Source organism: Bradysia coprophila, unplaced genomic scaffold (assembly GCF_014529535.1).
Source record: "Bradysia coprophila strain Holo2 unplaced genomic scaffold, BU_Bcop_v1 contig_232, whole genome shotgun sequence".
NCBI lineage: Eukaryota > Metazoa > Arthropoda > Insecta > Diptera > Sciaridae > Bradysia > Bradysia coprophila.
Genome location: NW_023503493.1, coordinates 11,870,150 through 11,889,198, shown reverse-complemented (window position 1 = coordinate 11,889,198; position 19,049 = coordinate 11,870,150). Strand labels below are relative to the sequence as shown.

General features: G+C 37.7%; 4 protein-coding genes across 4 annotated transcripts; 3 read left to right on the top strand and 1 right to left on the bottom strand.

Annotated features, from left to right (window-relative positions):
* Positions 1–11: 11 nt before the first annotated feature.
* Positions 12–1,910, top strand: LOC119076692. Its single transcript, XM_037183601.1, has 2 exons — positions 12–1,233; positions 1,300–1,910. The coding sequence occupies exons 1-2, from the start codon at positions 117–119 to the stop codon at positions 1,347–1,349; spliced, it is 1,167 nt and encodes a 388-aa protein (XP_037039496.1). The 5' UTR covers positions 12–116; the 3' UTR covers positions 1,350–1,910.
* Positions 1,911–9,170: 7,260 nt separating this feature from the next.
* Positions 9,171–10,101, top strand: LOC119076656 (glutathione S-transferase 1-1-like). The gene is made up of 3 exons (XM_037183538.1): positions 9,171–9,571; positions 9,654–9,821; positions 9,887–10,101. The coding sequence occupies exons 1-3, from the start codon at positions 9,239–9,241 to the stop codon at positions 10,034–10,036; spliced, it is 651 nt and encodes a 216-aa protein (XP_037039433.1). The 5' UTR covers positions 9,171–9,238; the 3' UTR covers positions 10,037–10,101.
* A 1,555-nt stretch (positions 10,102–11,656) lies between these two features.
* On the top strand, positions 11,657–15,605 carry LOC119076655. Its single transcript, XM_037183537.1, has 6 exons — positions 11,657–12,594; positions 13,614–13,806; positions 13,877–14,029; positions 14,093–15,181; positions 15,244–15,384; positions 15,448–15,605. The coding sequence occupies exons 1-6, from the start codon at positions 12,486–12,488 to the stop codon at positions 15,569–15,571; spliced, it is 1,809 nt and encodes a 602-aa protein (XP_037039432.1). The 5' UTR covers positions 11,657–12,485; the 3' UTR covers positions 15,572–15,605.
* A 1,507-nt stretch (positions 15,606–17,112) lies between these two features.
* Positions 17,113–18,110, bottom strand: LOC119076651 (protein kish). Its single transcript, XM_037183534.1, has 3 exons — positions 17,971–18,110; positions 17,801–17,910; positions 17,113–17,346 (listed from the first exon to the last, which is right to left on the bottom strand). The coding sequence occupies exons 1-3, from the start codon at positions 17,971–17,973 to the stop codon at positions 17,241–17,243; spliced, it is 219 nt and encodes a 72-aa protein (XP_037039429.1). The 5' UTR covers positions 17,974–18,110; the 3' UTR covers positions 17,113–17,240.
* Positions 18,111–19,049: the final 939 nt, after the last annotated feature.

Below are 19,049 nucleotides of genomic sequence, written 5' to 3'. Positions count from 1 at the left end.
CGTATTGGATCATCACTGTTGTTGCTGTTGTTGATGTTTGTGTCTTATGTCATAAAACATTTATAGTCATCGGGAAAGTAAATTGTAATTTTAAAGTTTTAACTTACATTGAAGAGATGATGGATAGCTCTACGAGTTCCTCGACCAAATTCCGAGTCGCAGACAACAATGCAGAGAGCTATACAGATTTTCTCGATGTAACATCAACAAAAACATCGATTTGTACGCATACAGAAACGTACAAGCAAAACCATTGTATTGAAGTGCTCATGGAGTCTCAGTGCTCTACGATGGTACGACCTAGCAATAACGGATTTGTCCGAACCGTAATCGATTGCTATAACAACCACCACAATCTGATCATTCGTCCTGATGACATTTGGACGGCTATATTGACTCAATTCTCGTTTTATATCAATAAGAATGCTGAAGAGTTCCGCAATCAATTTGTCAATTTTGAAGGGAAGAAAGAACTTGTCGTTGCAATCGATGGAACACTTCGTGCAGCACCCTATGACCTGTTCGTGACGAAAATGACGGAGAAAATCGACGAGAATCTCGTGGATAAAACGGTGAAAAATTGGATTTTGCCCAATTTTTCAACAACTACCACCGCGGACATGATTTCGTGTGGAATTGCCTTCATGGCAACGACGAAAAAGTACTTTGATTATACTTGTCTCCTTTTGTGTGGCATTCCATACGTTACTTTAGAAGGAACACTATCCGACTGGGAAAGCATCCTAAGTCGACTGGAGAAGTTGAAGGAGTACAAGTTGGACAAATGGTACGAAATGCTGAAGACAATACTTGAAGAGTTTATCGCCGCCAAGAACGATGAACCAAACATCGAATTTTGGAATCGTATTTGCAATCACGTTGGAGGTGGTTCCGGCCCCAGCTACATTAGTGGATGGTTGACTGCATTCGCTGCCTTCGATGTGGAAGGTAATTGGACGGATCACAGTAATAACGTGATGGCACGTCGTATGCATGGAGATCGAATTTCGGGGCCATGGCCATTAATTGACATTGATAAGATTCCGTTTGGTATTGTCGCTGTCGACGTTAAAATCGTCGAGGAAACCGAAGAATATGAAAGTATAATGCTGGCTGGTCATACTGGCTATGAAGTGCTGGAAGATGGTTGCACATTGAAACCGCATATCGGTTGGTGCATTTGTCTCAAATTGACTGCTGATGAAGTACAAAAATTGCATGAAACCACTCGTGGTAAGTTCAATTAAAAATTCCATAAAATTTGCTCTCTGGCCCACTTCCGATTTTCTAATGTTTCAGGAAAGGATCAGTGGAGCTGTGAGCAGTGCGGTTTGTATTTAATGGAGTAAGATGCTGTTATGTCTAAGCTAAATTTTTCTACTCATCGCACCTCGAAATACGAGATATTATACTTCATTGACATGAGCGATGAGGGTCATTTCCCAGGGGCTTAGTGAGCAAAATGACTAACGTTTGGAAAAGTATCGAATACTAAAGGAATGTTTTTATGATTGAGAGATTTCAAATCGAACAATCGAATTCGCTAAAAAAGCTTTTTTTGCATAAGTTAGGAACAACCAACGCACTGCAAGCATAAGTGATTGCAATGACATCTGCCAAATAGAGCACTAATTTGTATGAACATTTTTTTCCAGTGCCAAAACTTGTATGATACACTGCCCAGTTTCAGTACTCTATTGAATTTGTCCCTCATGCTTGAAGTGCCTTGGAACCACGTTCTCTAACGTGTTCCGGAAATGAACGACTTTGTTGAGGTATTTCCTCTGTATAGAGAGAAATTATATTTAATGTTGTTTAAATAATAGAGAGTTACTTAAAAGGTCTGGTGCTAATGCACCACTTGTGATTATTGTACCATTAATTGTGAAATAGAAAACAAAGAAAAATTATTCAGTACCAAACAAGTTCTATCATTATCATAGTGCCATGTTCGTAAGGCGCCGTGACGCAAGTCCTAACCCATTAAAAAATATTAGAAAAATTTTCCCGTAGGACTAGCAGAACTTGTATCTATGAAGCGTTTAAATAAATTCTAGGACCTTGTTATAAGCCATTTCTAATTTAGAAAAAAGAAACCGTTACAACTGTTCTTTCAACTTTTAGTGTAGAAATATGTGTCGCTACGTTTGTTGACCATATAATTCATTGAAATTCGTTCGATTTTGAAGGTTTTTTAAAATCGTCGCAGTAGAAAACATTTCGTTCCGCGAATCCCGACTAATTATTTATTCACGGTGATGATGGTTTTCATCAGTCGTCAGAGTGAATCCTTAATTTAATTTTTTTTTTTATTTTTATTTTCAAAACTTTAAACCTCGCTTTAAACAATCAATCAAAAAAACATCCAATTTCCAATGTACTTCATAGCAGAGCACTTCACCCGAAACCCAAAATATTAGAGTACAAATATTGACTGTGAATGTCACTTCACGTAGAACAAAGTGTCTCTGACCACGAAAATCTCAATATGCAACAACGATTTCACTCTATTTGACTCGGTGTCAAGTCAATGCTATAGCCGCTATGGTTATGTTAGAGATTTCATTATGCAGCAAAGAATATGTTCTGTTAATGCACAAACTTTTCGAATTATTTTCGATGTTTCGAACGCTCCCACACGATTTCAATGACCAGCACAATGGCACTAACAGTCCATCCATAAAATATAAATGTGGGAAATTCAAAATTATTTTCAAAATGTCTCTCGGAATCACTGAAACGTTGACGATTCATCTCTAAAATTTGACTTTCCTTTCTAGCACTAACCCGTCGGCGCCATTCATCGTACAAACCAGCACTTTTTATCCGATGATTTAGTTCGTTTAATCGCTTAAGAAACAAAAATTTCTTGTCTATGGGGGATGATCTATATACCATTACGGGCTGAATGTGTGGATCGTGATAGCCCTTAATGTTCAATCGTTTTTGAACCCTCAACACTAGATCCGCATATGATGCTGTTACAAAATACGATGTTGACCTATCATATGCTTCAAATTGGTCATCCAATGGGTGTGTGGTGAGATTGATTTTAGCGTTCCAATTCCAATTTTCTCCTTTCGATACATCGGTAAATACGCTTACTGCTAAGCTTTTCGGTCTTTTCGTTACAACAAGAATTTGAAACGGAGACCTGTACAATTCTTCTAGTGAATTGATTTGAGGTTTATCAACTGGTCGCGTGAGATGGCCAAGCAACATCGACAGAATTAAGTTTACGATAATGAATCCGGCAAAAGTTAATGGCACGACAGTAAAAACTTCTGCATAGTACAGTCGCTGGTACTTTATACAGCCGTTGTCATTGAGAATAAGGTTCATGACATCAGACATACTCTGAAAAAACAAAATTTGTTTCCGTTTAATGTACCGGAACATGGTCAAAAACGCCACAGATGCAGCTATTGTAATCATGAAAAAACCTAAAAGATCGTTGGACGTTATGTTCTGAAGATAAGCAGAGAAATCGGAATAAGGAACAGATGCGGGAACCACGACTGACATATACTCAGTTTCTAATGTGTACAAAGAGAAATCTATCAAAGTTAATTGCGCGCGCAAACCTGGTACAATGTGAATGCCATTCTCGAAATATTCTGATTGTTTTGAAAAGTTGTGTTCGATAACGGTGTACGATGCATTCATACGACCCAATATTGTAGGCCAAAATTCATCTTCAGAATCGAAAGGCTCACCAAGTTTCAGTTGATATTGTTGAAAATTGGACGCTAAACTCCGAAAGAAACTGTTAACTGTCGCACTACCCGTTACATCTATTACATCAAAGACTCCGAACGGATCGAATGTGAAAATATTTAACAGTCTCGCAGTATGATCAGATCCGTAGCTAACTTCACTGTGTGGGTATGTGGCAGCAAAAATGTTTACAATCAGTTGCTCCTTGCACCATTTAAATAATATCTCGAGTGATGGATCTTCCCTTGGTAGATATTGTGTGAAAAAAATGCCAATTTTCATATCGATTTGCAATTGTTGCATTTTCTGCATTCGATTCAGTAAATTTAAGTTAGTTTCAAAGTCTTTCCAAGCAGGAACAACGATCATGAATGTATTTTTGCTATTTATTTCCATTGGTAATTCCGTGGCGTTGTCGTCTTCAATATTCCCGTCCAAAGCGTACACAGTCTGTGGCACGAAATTTTGGTCCTGAATAAATTGATTTCTATCCACTGATGAGTCCAACAAAAAGATGTTATGATCAAAATTGAAGAACTTATTCAGTTCACTTATAAGATTCACTTCTTCCTGAGACACCACACACACAATGAATAGTGAAGTTATAATCGTAGCAATTCCACACATGATTGAATGACCTATAAAATGACTGTAACTTTATAACTTCGGTTCTGTTAATTCAAATTTTTTATTTTCGTGACTCGGAAATCACCAGTCTCGGTAAAATATTTGTGTTCGCCGAGTGTTCCGTGATATTGTTTTCGAACCCAGGGTGTAACGCTTGGTTAACCATGCATTGATGATGAATTCGAAATTATTCCCTGAAATGTACGCGTCGCTCGGATAATTTCGAGGGGTATACAGCTCCCAAACATCTTTTCACACGATTTTTAGTTTTTGTATGCAGCTGTAAGGATAAAGATTTTGATTTTCGAGGGATTTACACAGAGATTTTCTAAAGCTTTGTGACAGGATTTTCAGAAGATGTTTACCCCTCAGATAGTATATATCAAAATCTTCTCTTACCAACTATGCTTTTGGATTAGAGCTATTAAAAAAATTACCAAATTTCTATTTTAACAAAAGAACTTACAGACACAAGCAACTAATTGAATTGAAAATTAGTTGTTCTGTTAAGTTTTTTTTTTATTTAAGGAATTGATCAGTGTCAATGTCGTTTGACATGTCAAAGCTAACCGGAATTTTTAAATTTTTTTATCTGAAGCTGTCATTGTTTGAGGTTAGTTGGGTTAGTTTTGTGAAATTGACAACTTTCCTTGGGGTACTTGTCAAAATATTAGCTTCTCTTTCAACATCCTACAATGCGAGTGAGAGGACCGAAGACCAGTTTATTGTAACTTGCCGTGGGGTACTTGTCAAAATATTTCTTTCTCTTTCATCATAACACTCTATTTACAACTTATTTGAGAGAAGAATCAATATTTTTGTAAGTAAAGGACCTGCGTCACTCCTACTCTTTGAAGAAGAAGTAAAATAAAATAAGATTATGCGAAACCTATTCGCGCTAATGCTGAAAGTATACGATATGAGATTGATGAATGCATTCAACGCACTTCAAGCATGAGTGGTACCAGTGGCGCTTCTTCATAGAGACCAACTGGACCATGGTCCAGGGCGCTGGGAAAATGGGGCGCTGAAATATGCAAACAGAAATTTCATACTTTGCACGAAAATTCATGTGATGTTGCGTCAAAGCAAAAAAAAATCACTGCGCGGCCTTCCTATGATAACACTGACATCTTTCGTACACTGTATGGTGAACATTTACTTTATTTTTACTGAGGAAAAATGATGTAGAGCACAGTTGGAAAAATACACCACACAAGAAACACTATAATGATAATAAGAATCGTCAAGACTGAAGACACTTTACTTGCTGATCTAATGACACTTTTCAGATCATAATCTCTGGACGAGGGGAAAACTACTCGCGTAATCAATTACACATACTGGAGGGAATTGCTGGAACATCCGCTAATTAATAGGAATCGAACGAAATACTTGAAATTGAACGAATTACAAGAAATTAACTTGAAATACAAGAAATTGAACGTAAATGAAAGGATATGCCGATAAGGACGATGAACGAAAGAACTAAGCGAATGCAAAATAAACTTGATCTTCACACTCGCTGCATAAGTTCAGTTCACTCACTTTCATTTACTTTCAATTTTTCGTATTTCCAGTCAATTTCTTGTAATTCCATCAGTTGCTATCAATTCCTTCAATTTCTAGTATTTCTTTCAATTCTTATTAATTACCGGATGTTCCGGCAGCTACGAAACTGCAGTAATATCGACAGTTTTCGTTAAATTTTAAGGATATCTTAGTAAATTATCGAAATAAAGAAAAGTAAAGAAAAATTTTAGAAAATTGTTTCTAAAAAGTAGACAATGAATTGGATAGTAACAGAAAATATCGTCGAATTATTAGAAATTAATAGGAATTAAAGTGCAGATCCGACAAAACGAAATTAATACGGTAATTGAAGGAATTGAAAGGCAATAGAAATTGATTTGCCACCCCTATGCCCAGAGGTTTACCCCTCGTCTCTAGATCCATTTAACCTTTTTTTTTTGTTCGCGCAGTTAAATGTGAATCGACGAAGGGGCAGGCTGTTCTAACAGCTACAATTCAGCGAATAATTGAAACAAAGACGAAAATCGAAGATTTGGAATACCAGAAATCTCTATAAAGGAGTCCCTAAAAAAATAAGTTTTTGAACCTTAATTGGAATTCCTAGTTTTTTCATGTATCTCAAAAAAATGTCCTGCATGCCCTGCTGCAGGACACGAAGCATGCATTTAGGCGTTTTTTTTAATACTGGAATTTAGTTTACTTTTGATGGTATCTTTCCACCAGAATCCTTTTTCAAGAATTTGTTAGCTTCAACAATTTGTAGCAATTTGATCAGCTCTGAGAAAACTGAGCAGTTTATGCAAATTTCGTTATGCTCACTTTTCTCAGAGCAGCTCGAACGAATACATTTATGATGATAAGATATTAACAAAAATGAAATACACGTCAATTTTGGCCGCAATTTTAGCTAAGCATCGATGAAGGATAGAAAAATTTTCTCAGGGTATTTGTTCAATGCTGAAAGACTGAATCAGATATGATCAAGGGTAATGTTTGGTAAAAACTTGCTTGTAGTCGAAAACGCATGTCTTACAAATAAATTCTGACCTATAAACATATTTACAAAATAAAATTAATAAAAAACGAGGCGCTAGAATGTAGTGGTCCAGGGCGCTCAGTATGCTAGAGGCGCCTCTGAGTGGTACACGGAAAATCCCAATATGCGTGTGAGATCTATAAGTGGACTTAGCACCCCCATTTTTGGGCATATAGCTGTGTAATGCATATTGCGAAGACTGTAGTTAAAATAGCTGTGTAACTTATATTATAGCTGTGAGACGCATTTCAAATCTATCTCGAGAAATAAATTTTTTTCCTAGACTTTCATGAATTTTGCGGTCACCCATCCAAGCACTAACCGCACCCATTGATGCTTAACCTGAGAATCCGACCGTCACCTTTGCTGCTGTTGTGCTAATTTTGCTCATAGAGGTAGAGGTAGATTTTGCTTGTGCTTTAACACGTTCTTATTTCGAAGCGTTGCTACCGCAATATAAATTCTGCAGCTATATTATACGGCACACAGCCGAATTCAAGTCTGTAGTTTTCATATTTAGCATTTTTACTTTGGTGAGTTGTCATTGCATTCTTTCAGGTTCTGAAAGAAAGTGAATTGAGACTGCCTGCGTGAAGAATCGCCCATTCAATTGTTTTCTGTGAAATGCCTAGTTTGACATTTGGGAGCAGATACTTGGCTTAATTCGTTTCTAATGTATTGAAATTTCTGATACTTTCATTCGTCTGTGTTTCCACGGATTTTGACTATTGAAGAGGTATTTCTATAACCTGACAATCAAGCTTTATTAAAATCAGCAAAGCTATTTTACGATTTTTCTTTATCTGTTAACATTGAGTCCGACCAAGCGTCAGTACGAATCACAACTTGAATGCATGGTCCCATACATTTTCTGATATGCAGCACACAGCTATATATTTCATACGTCAAATATGCGTTACACAGCTATGATATAGAGTACACAACCACAATATGCAAATCCTAGCTATAAAATGTGTTCTCGGTGCATAATGTAGCTCTGTAATCTATAATATAGTTGTGTAACTCACATTGCAGGTAAATAACCAACATTAATAGGATATGCGTTCAGTAGCTATATTTTTATAAGTTTTGCAGCTATATTATAAGAACTGCAGCCACATTATAAGTTACACAGCCTTTAACGAAATCCACGAATTTTCTGTGTACGCTGAACAGAGTACTGAAACTTAACAGTGTGTAACTCAACTGTAAAACACTGTAAAAACCATTCCATACAATATAGTACTATATTTGGCTCGACTCAACGCACTTCAAGCAAAAGTGCTATTAATGACAGCTGCCAAATAGAGTACTAATTTGTATGAAATAATTTTCCAGATTTTTTTACACTGCCGAAATTTCTTCGATACACTGTCCATGTACACTGTGCATTTCAAAACACTTGGCGGAGGATGTTTTTGTAATGTTAAAGAATGCAATCTCAGCACCATCAAATGTAAAACTTCATTTATTAAGTAGCATTAGCAACTTTGTGGAAAGGTTGGAAGCCATCCATAAACGCACTTACTTCACCACGTAATGACAACGGTTTTGATTGTCTCAAGTTGAGTCTCTCAACTGACCAAGAGCTATGAATCCAGAATAGTTGCGATGAGTCATCACCAGTGATGACGTGATGAGTTCGTGACGGAGAGTGTAATTTTTACTGTAGGCTGGATTAGTTATGACTACCAATGTATTTAACAATGAAAATAGCCTATATCCTCCGGGCCGATATTAGACCATACTTGGTTTTAACGCTCACAAAGACAACCGCATTTTGTCTGTACGAAAGAACTAGAAAAACGATAAAATGGACAATTCGGTTTGGGAAAATGTAACGTTCGACTACTGTCTTGCCTGGGAGTTGTAAGAATCGTTAATAATTTGTACATGTGGCTCATCACATCATTAACGATAGGTACAATCCCACATTTAAATAAAATGAAAATCGAACTTCAGAAGATTGTTCTGATCAGTAAATGGATAATATGAATAAACTCCATGGAATGAACGTTTGTCGCTTCCGACTATAATCCTTTTCAACAATTTGATGCAGAATCTTTTATACTTCATAACCAAAAATTATTGCAGTCTATAACACCCCATTAACTAGCTCTGAACACTCATTTTTTTTCGTCGCTGTCACTGGCCATTTCCCGGTCTCATCTTATTTCGTTATCTTATCACTAGAAGACCACTTCAAAATTTCGTATTGATAAAATTAGCAGACAATCGGATTCACGCATGAAATCGATGGTTTGGTTGGTCAGTCTAATTTGAGCTATCAGAAGTTTGGTAAAGATTAACCAAAAATCTAAAAAAATGTCTCCAACTTTGTACCATCATCCGGTCTCTGTACCGAGCAGAGCTGCCCTGTTAACCGTCCGGAATATTGGTCTCGACGTTCAGGTGAAAGTTGTCGACATTTACAAGGGTGAACAAAATGCTCCGGAATATTTACGCATCAACCCATTACATCAAGTCCCTGTGTACGAGGATGGGAATTTTGTTGTAACCGAATCTAGAGCAATCATTTGCTATTTGGGTAGTGTCAATAACAAATTCTATCCCACTGACCTGCAAAAACGCTCACTGGTCGATTCGCGATTATTTTTCGATGCCACGAATTCATTTCCAGCTATCAGAGATTTTGCTGTGCGTAAAGACTTAATTTTTCTTTGAAGATTTGTACAGGATCCGCGGTTAACTAATGCGTTTGATTGCTTGTTATACTTAGAGGCCTGTACTACGTGCTGGCGTTAAGAAGATTTCAAAAGATCGACGTGATACTATCATCACCTGGCTCAATGCAATCGAACTGTTCTTAGGGCAGTCGCAATGGATTGCTGGGGATGAAATAACTATTGCCGATTTTACATTCTTGGCCCATGTAGCAAGTGCTAAGGTTTGATATTTTTTCCGCTTTTGGTATCGGTAAAGTGCTGTATCGAAAATTTATGGGTTTCATAGGCGTTTGGTGTTGATTTTAATCAGTTTCCAAAGCTGAATGATTGGTACAATCGATGCAAAAGTCTTCCTGGTTTTCACGAAAACGAAGAAGGATCCCAATTATTAGCGGACAAATTGAGAGGATTGCTTGAGGAACCATTATGGTCTTAAAGAAATTAATTTGTAACGGTGATTTGAGGACACACAAGCGTTTGATAAAATAAAATGATCCGGTCCCAAATACACCATTAATTCTGTAATGAAAGACACTTCTCGAGTAAGTATCACCTTTCATCGCCGAGTTACATGCAACGTTTTTGTCGATAAAGGCAACGAAAGTTTTACTTTTCGTCACTGAGCTGAGAATAGTAGATTTCGTATCGGACTAAAAGTCTTTTTTAACGTGTGAGAAGTCGAATTCGCTAAAAAAGACTTTTAGTCCATGGTACGAATAGTATTTTTCATATTGGACGGAGAAAAACTGCGACGAAGTCGCACTTTTCGGGTCCTAAGTATGAAAAATGCCTTTTCAGCAATATTACACATTGCACCACACAGTAAGATAAACCAGATAATTTACATGGTTCAGATAGGAGAATGATGTTCAGAAGCTAAGGAGAAATGTAATAGAGTTTTCCCATATTTTAGTACATTCGGTCATAAAATTACCGCTGTCACTCCGCTTATTTTCATGTGAACCAACTTCATATGGTGACATTTGTTCTGTATAATGACAAATGTGAAGTTGATTCACATGAAAATAAGCCGCAGAGAATAAAGTACTATGAAAAAAATGTGCGCCTCTACAGGCCAACCCACTTGTCCTATACGTAATACCGTCATTACGGTTGTGTTGAAAAGTTGATACATCACTTCAGCGATATTTATTTTGACGAATGGTTATAGGCCGACCGAGAAAGGGAGGGCTGTATTCCCACTCGTCAAAATAAACAAATCTAGAAGAGCACGTACTTTGCCTTACGTGATTATAAACAATGAAAATTCACATTTCGTAGAAAAACCGTTAAAAGCGTAGAAAGTGACGCACACACGCCCCTGTGTATACTTGCAGAGCATCTGATATCGTATTAAGTGATGCATTCTACGCTTGTATGGACAAATTGTATCAACAAAAATTAGACACAAAAAGTTTTAGAAAGAAAATTTTACAAAAAAAAGTATAGTTTGCGTTAAAGCCAAAGCGCGCCCAATATATTGTATCTACTTACTTGGAAATTGTTGTTTTGAGTAGTGGATCGACGCTCTTTCCTTCGGCCGGCATCGTTTTTCACCGAGTTGCAAATTACAACTGGTTCATACAATGTTTTTCTCGTTAAAGGCTCCGAAAGTTTTACTTTTCACCACTGAGCTGAGGAAAAGATTTGTTATTTTGCATGGATATGAAAATGTAAAATTCGATTTTCATGTGTCGGGGCCGAAAATGAGGGAGTTTCGAGATTTTTCTCGGGTTTTCGACCCCTTACATGAAAAATTTTTTGAGTATCTGTTTTGGACGTTTGATTTTAGGCAATTTCGCGAGTTGTAGCCCGAACGAAGTGAGTCCAATCAAACGTCCAAAACAGATACACAAATAACTATTCTGATTTTGGACATTTTTGAATTAATTTCAATATTGTGCGCCGCAAAACACTACTGCTTTACCCTCAATACAGACGTACCAGATGAGAAAACAAAGATGAAATAGAATCGCGTATATATAGTGTCAGTGGTACAGAGAGAGTGGACTATATTATGGTGTGGATTATCTACATATATGATGCACATTGTATATACATATGTTGCATTTGGTGCGTTAGTATGTGTGTTGATTAAAAAAATGGTTCTCTTTAAATGAAATCATTGGAAAACCTCTGAAATTTCATCGGAAAACTAAAAAATCAGTGAAAATTCATCGATGAACATTCAACCGCCTGACAACAAATTGAAAATCAAGTAAATGCATGCAACAATTCGCTAAACGACTTAACGTTGAGCTGTATTATTTCGATGAGTGCAGTGTCGTTAATACACGGTGGTAAATAACAGAAAGAAAAATCTGTACAAATAAAGTGTACATTCAGTAAGCTGGCAGGGCAAAGTTGTAAAATTCAGTTGTTTACACATTTTGCGAAGAAAATGGTTTAAAATGAAGGTGAAAAATCCGCCTGGTGCATGAAATAAAAAAAATTCTTCTGCAAAATTATCTAAATCAATTGTGACGTGTGTGGCGCATTTACGAAAGGAGCGATACAAGAACTGTGATTAAATAGTGTTATGAAGTGATCTTGCCTTTATGTGCACATAAATGTAAATTTTATTAAATTTTTGCCATTTTACTCAACGAATCAAGGCCATAAAAATATCAATCCAAAAAAAACATTTTCTTTTAAATGCGACTTCATGTCACTTTCTCATGGTTTCTTTTGTCATTGACATTTAAACACAACAATATATGGGTCAGGGGTGAACAACCCGACACGCTTAAAATTCGTTTTTATTCCAAAATAAAATAAACAAACGAGAGCCTTGCAACCTGATGATCTTTTAGTTATTCGGACATTTGTTCAACAGTAGTATGTGTGTTTGAATGTGAACAAACTAAACAGTCTGTGGTGCCGAAATGGAACAATTTTCGCATGATCTTACTTTAGCATTAGAAGAAACATCGAAATGTAGTGGTGTCAGTCGATGGAGCACAAGACGAAGAACTCGATCGACTGGAAATTTACGTAAGTAGAACCTAAGAAAACGTCTCCGTTTTGTTTTTATTTACCATCTTGATTGCATTAATGTCGAGGTCGTTGCAAGAAAAGTCGCTTAAAATAATAAATCCAGTCCGTTCAACTTAAAATTCAATCATGTGGCATTCCAGCTTAACTTGTAACGTGACAAGGACATATTGTAGCTATACAATGTGGCTGCTACATTTTACACATTGGTGAATTTCTACAATTTTTTTTCGGAAATATTGATTCGGTGAAATGGTTCCCATTCATCAACATTTCGATAATTTTCTTCACATATTGACCTCGTCTCGATCTACATTTTTTGTCTGTGTATATCCCTGACGTCAGTTTTTTCGAGGAGTTGCTGAATATGCAAGTCCGTTATTGATCATTATTCTCGCATTACCCACAGCGCTGCGATTTTTGATTGATTTTTCGGCTGCTTTTCTTGTGAGAATTCCAAGATTTAGGAGTGATCCTTATTTGAAAGCCAAAGTCTACGTTGTCGTTCCCAAGACATATGCCGTGCTCGGTTTTGTTAAGAGGATATGAACGGAAATTCTCACCGTTCAGGCTCTCAAGAGTGTGTATTGTGCACATGTTAAGTTAATTCTCACCTTGAGTACGCTTCGGTAGTTTGGTTCACCTACTGCGACGATTTGAGCGATAAAATCGAGTAAATTTGGAGGAAGTTTGTTATGTTCGCTCTTCGAAAAACCGTGACTAGTGATGATAACTTCAGTCTTCCTCCAAACGGTGATAGGTGCCCAGCTTTAGGTCTCGAGCTTATGAATCACGAGTTTCTCCGGTTGGATCATCGCCAAATCGCCAAACTAATTATCTCTCCGAACCGATCTAGGCTTTTGAGTCGTTTTTTGATTATGTTGAAATTGACGTCAAGCTTAAAATTGGTTGCGTGTCCTGCCCTTCGTTCACTGGTCTCTGTCTCTGTCGGACCACAAATCATTTCATCTTTCTTTATAAAAATAAATTTTCAACGAAAATTCTTTAATACATTGCAGCCTGTGCACCGCAACCTACTGAAGACAGTAGCAGTCCGGCTGACGCATACAATAACCTTGATGGTAGTGTCAATCCAACATTTAGCGATTCGGATGATCGACAGGAGCACAAACTATCATTAAAATCGAGACAGGCAAATTTGTTTGGGAATTTGGAATCGGATTCGCTCAACGAAAACTTTAGTCCTGCCAGGTAAGGGTGTTTTAAGGTAAAATCCAGTCTATTTGTCATTTCATTAATTGTGTGTATCTCGCTAATTCAGACCGAATACACGCAGAAAACGAAAGTTTAAACGTATGGCCGTCGAATATGAAACCACACCATCCACACCCGGCGTTGGACCATCAGCTGTTTTTCCCATGGTTGGAGCGGTAAAGAAAAGAGTGTTCAAACATACCAGCCAAGAAAATTTCAAGTAAGTCAATTGCCACCGGCGACTGGACCAATAAATTGAATCAATTTTTTCCTTCAACTTCAGAGCGAATTTGTTCTTTTGTGGCAAACGAAAGAGGTCCCATCGTGATCGATATTTCGAACATTCGAGTAGTGTACCGCGACAACGGGATCTGTTTACGCCGAAAAATTCATACTCCGAATATCGAACGCGTAACAGGTCGTTCTCGAAGCCGTGCGAAAAGATTTTACCGCTGAACAAGACCATTGTGTCGAAGATTGAGAAAATATCGCAAGATACAAAGAACAAAATCAGCGGTTTCCAGTTTCTGTGCCTCCAAGATCGCGATGTCAGTCAACCAATAAAAGACACAAACAGTTTGTTCAAATCGCATGCGTCTAGTCAACAACAACCACAACTGCAACAGGTGGATGGAGACAAATCTACTTACAAAATGTCGCAGAAATCGGGCAGTTTTGAGTCCACCTTCACCACACCCGAAGCCCAGAAAAGTGTCTCAACCAACGAAACCGTTACCGATCATCATCACAAGAAGAACAACAAGCGAATTCAAATGAAACTTCAGCTACAGTTCGAAGACTCCACGATAATGGATTGCGGTTTGACGAACGAATTTCTCAGTTCCAGTTCGATGAGTTCCAGTTCGGATTCAGAAGCAGCCGAAACCAATGAAAGTGATCGTGAAGGTGACGACGAACTAACGGACTGGCCAGGCAACGAGGCGATGGTCAATTTTGCATCGAAAAATGATTTCAAACGAGCCAAACCTCGGCCCAAAACCATACTACTTCAAAAGCCTGACGACGTTGCGACTCAAGATGATGACGATACGCTAATGTCGACAGATGAGCTGGGTGCAGTGCCTCTACCTCCAACGACATTGAATTTATCGGTTAAATACACTCCGGCTCCGTCGATAAATAATGTAGGCGTGAATGCGATGACGTCATTACCCATTGATATTACTGGTGGTGCCATGGCCGGTCCACTGAGGAACCAAATTGAAAGCGAAATGTCCGGCGAAACGTCCAACTATATACTGTCGGCAGGGAATCGGGTCGAAGTTCGTGAAATTCGTGCGGGATGTAGACGGATTCGGAATGAGCGACGCGGATTCACGATTCTAACCAGTGCGAACGAGGAGTTTTCCAGGTAAAACCTTTTTTAAATGCGTGAGGTGAGAGGTGTTAACGAATCTTGACTTTTTTTTACAGATTTCTTCAGGATGCCCGCCAGGAGCGCCTAACTCTACCGTACACCGATGCGCAAGAGCACGAGAAACTGTTTCACTTAGCGAAATTGTATTCGTTGATTATCAACATTGAAAACGGTTGTGCCATTTTAACCAAAACGAGGTAACTTTAATGGGCGAACATTTGGCCGTTTCGTAAATTTGCTTACAGGCGTTCCATTTACAGTAACACAACTCAGTCCGTCAAAATAGATCAAACGTCTATCACGAAACGGTTCTTAAGCGATTACAAACGACGATGTTACGGTGGCGATTATGACGATCATGAGTCGAGTGGAATGGCCAGCTAGTGCGTTGCAAGCGATTAGAGCCGATCGAAGATTGTATACAAAATGGACGAGTGTAGGAAGTAATTTATACAGATGGTCTGGTCTGGCTGCCCGGTGGTCGCTGCTTAAGTGTAAATAAAACGGGAATTTTTAATCGTTTCTATATTTTGTAGGGAATCATTGTACAGATTAGGTTTGTAAGGAAAATGTTTCCACTTTCACTTTCTCTGAAAATCGATTTTGTAATTTTTTTAAATTAAAATTTCCAAAGATGATATGGGGGATAAAGTGTTTTTGCAAGCAAATTAAAGAAATGTTTTTTTGGAAATCGATTGACTTCGATCGTCCAGAGTTATACAAAATCATTTTGTAACGATCCCATGATTCTCTGCTGACAACAAAGTATTTTAAATATAAGTCTTAAGGGAGAGGTCAGATCAGGTTGACCTGATGAGGAAATCGAGGTTGACCTGACCTTACCTGAATTCTCAGATTCTTAAGTCGAACCTTTCAGGTGAACAGTGAACTTAAATAATCTGAATCTACGCATTTTGTTCAACGTCGGCTTGAATCCTTTGCCGAAAGTACGGCAAAAAAGGTTTCAGATCAATCTGTAGACTGTCAGGTCAAGTAAACAGGTCATTTACTTTCAACTTTGGATAGTTTCTTTGATCGGTACCGCTCTAAGACTTAAACAATTTTAGACCGAGAGCCTACATTAATAGGGAACTCCAGCCAATTTGGACACGTACAACAGCGACCATAGGGTCAGTTATTTGATTTTTTTTTTGAATGGCGGACCTATGCCAAGTTGTGACACTGCCGTAATTTGCATAAGGGACTTTGTGACGTCATCGTTTCATTTAAATTACATGTAGCGATGACGTCACTAAGTCCCTTATGCAAGTTCGGCAGTACGTCATCCGATATGAAGAACATGAACTTGTTTTACGCATTTTATTTTTGAGCCCTAGAATGGTAGAGTTAGAGGCAGTGAAATTTGCGTCAGCTGTTTTTCAGCTGATCCACACAAACAATCAAAACGGTTTACTGCTTTACCCCTACCACTACCATGCCTGCAACAGCTTCAACCACATACATATTTTTGATTGTATGTGTGGATCAGCTGAAAAACAGCTGAAGCAAATTCATGATGAAATTACACCGCCTCTGGCCGACACATATCGCAGAAAATTCAAATTGTGTGTCAAAATCAAGGTGCTTTAATGACGAATGGAAGAAGAAAAAAACTTTTTGCTGGCACGCCTGTTTATGCAAGACAAGTTCGTCACAGGGAATGTCCAAAATGTTTAACGTCACTTCATTCAGACCATGATGATGGCGATGTATTCTTTATTCTTTAAGTTTAGGTAGAAAAATGTTTAGTTTTTGTATAGGAACGTATCTGAATCTGAGCATCTGAAGGGACTAATAGATTACGACCATAGAAAGGATCTTGTTTTTCAAGTGGGAATTCCATTCCAGATTCTACCGACCGGGTTATCTGTCTTCCATTCGGCATGTCTTCGTCCGAACAGACCGAACGAACTCAAAAACGAATCCAATTACAAAATTAGAATTGCATTTATTTCGCGAAAACTTCTTCTTTTTTGCCAATTACACCCACCAGTACAATGCAAGCAATATTTTAAATCACACTGAAAGCTTTCGCTCAATCCTTAACTTAAAGCTACGACCAAAATAGTACTGTTGCAGCCATGAATAAACAACATACAGCCACGTACGGTGATTTTCGTTCTCCTATACGTGCTAGCTTCCAAAATGTGCCCATCATTCTGCAAAACAAAACGAAAAGAGAAATTTGTGAGTAAAAGTGGAAGGGTTTGATTCGCCTGTTGAATCAAGTAATGTTCGTAGTTGCATTGACCATTGATTGACAGTCAGACATTGACTATCAAATTTTGAGTCTAACCAATGCGATGTTCAGATTAACAGTAAGGGTGCATTCAGTACATATAAAGGATTTATATTCGTCTTGGCTTTCTCGGCTAGTGTTACGTTACAGCCATTTGATTATGATTTTCAGACTCGAATTCTTGTGATTAGTCAGTTGTGGTCAATATTATCAATGGGAAATTGTTGTTGCTCACAACTACTGACTCAAGGCTCAGTGTTTCACTTTGGAAACAGTTTGTATACCCTGTCAGCATCAGCTGATCCTTATATTTCGTGAATCAAAACTTTTACATGGAAAATCTTTTGAAAATCTAAATCGGTTGTTTTCCTCACCCGGTCTTGTTGCGGTCAATGAAACCAGGGAAGATGGATCTCAAATACGCACAGGTGCATATCAGTAGTAGAATCACCGACAGCAAACTTTGAAAGTTGAATAGAGCACTCTGTGAACGGATAAGACTTTGTTAAATGGTTGTGCATTTTCCCATTACATTTACGTTTACCATAATTAATAACTAATCAGTTAAAAGCAAAAAAACATTGAAAACCCAAGTCGAAAGTGACGTGTAAACAATAACTCTCTGACCGCACAAACTGACGTTTGAATGTCGTACAATTTGTTGGAGAGTTAAGTTAGTGGGAACATTTGAAAGGACAAGGAGAATGCTCATCAGAAATTGAAATCTAAAACCTATATAGACTGTAGAGCAGGAAATATAATTTGGACCAGTTATTTTAACTTGCCTTGGGGGATATGGCTTTTTTTTTGTAAAAATGCAAGTCAAAATTAACTGGTCTTCGGAACTTCGGCACGTTACCAGAAATTAATGAGGAACAGTCCGCTTAACATAAGACAGTTGTATGTCAGATATATTTTGAAAGTTAATTGAAATAAACCAATAATTTTTATTCAAATCTTTATAGAAAATTCTAGAAAACCAGGAAAAGCTACTGAAACACCTATTGAGCCTAATGTCGTGGTTGTACGATTTGTTGTCGCGTATCTAAAAATCGAAGAATAAAAAAATCGCCGCTTGACGTGATGTCGGAAAATCGACCCTGACTCCACCTCTGTTGGATAAAAAATTATGCTTTGTTCAGAAACGTTGTGCGGAATAGAATAGAGAACATTTGACTTGAACATCAAATAGTTCTAAGAATTATATTTCTAAAGTTATTTCACATTAAACTTTAATTTTCACGCAAATTTCCGAGAGAATTCCCGTTAACCCGGAAAAACTACTGGTAAAACGGATTTTATTTAAAATATTTAAAACGGAATTTTACCAATTTTTTTTCTCACTAAAAAAAACTTGGATGTTTTACTTTTCATTTGAGCCCCATATCGATATTGCACGGTTAATGGTCGCGTCTCTAAAAATCACAGAAAGGACCTCTGCAAATCAACTTTGAAGGGTAAGAGGGGTGGAAATTTTTGGCTCCCTCCACAGAAATTTTTTATTTCACATACATAACAACCTCCAGACATCAGATCGTCTCTACCCAAAATGTAAACGTTCGGCCCTTTTTTGGTCCTTATCAACTCCACTAACTAGGTTGGTTCTTAAAATTTGGGATGACA

Bases quoted from the DNA above. Each gene is read 5' to 3' on its own strand.
- LOC119076692 (XM_037183601.1), top strand. From the start codon at position 117: ATGATGGATAGCTCTACGAGTTCCTCGACCAAATTCCGAGTCGCAGAC. The intron at 1,234-1,299 runs GTAAGTTCAATT...CTAATGTTTCAG, and splicing joins ATTGCATGAAACCACTCGTG to GAAAGGATCAGTGGAGCTGT.
- LOC119076656 (XM_037183538.1), top strand. From the start codon at position 9,239: ATGTCTCCAACTTTGTACCATCATCCGGTCTCTGTACCGAGCAGAGCT. The intron at 9,572-9,653 runs GTGCGTAAAGAC...TGTTATACTTAG, and splicing joins CAGCTATCAGAGATTTTGCT to AGGCCTGTACTACGTGCTGG. The intron at 9,822-9,886 runs GTTTGATATTTT...TGGGTTTCATAG, and splicing joins CCCATGTAGCAAGTGCTAAG to GCGTTTGGTGTTGATTTTAA.
- LOC119076655 (XM_037183537.1), top strand. From the start codon at position 12,486: ATGGAACAATTTTCGCATGATCTTACTTTAGCATTAGAAGAAACATCG. The intron at 12,595-13,613 runs GTAAGTAGAACC...AATACATTGCAG, and splicing joins TCGATCGACTGGAAATTTAC to CCTGTGCACCGCAACCTACT. The intron at 15,182-15,243 runs GTAAAACCTTTT...TTTTTTTTACAG, and splicing joins GCGAACGAGGAGTTTTCCAG to ATTTCTTCAGGATGCCCGCC.
- LOC119076651 (XM_037183534.1), bottom strand. The intron at 17,347-17,800 runs GTGAGGAAAACA...TTTGTTTTGCAG, and splicing joins ATTGACCGCAACAAGACCGG to AATGATGGGCACATTTTGGA.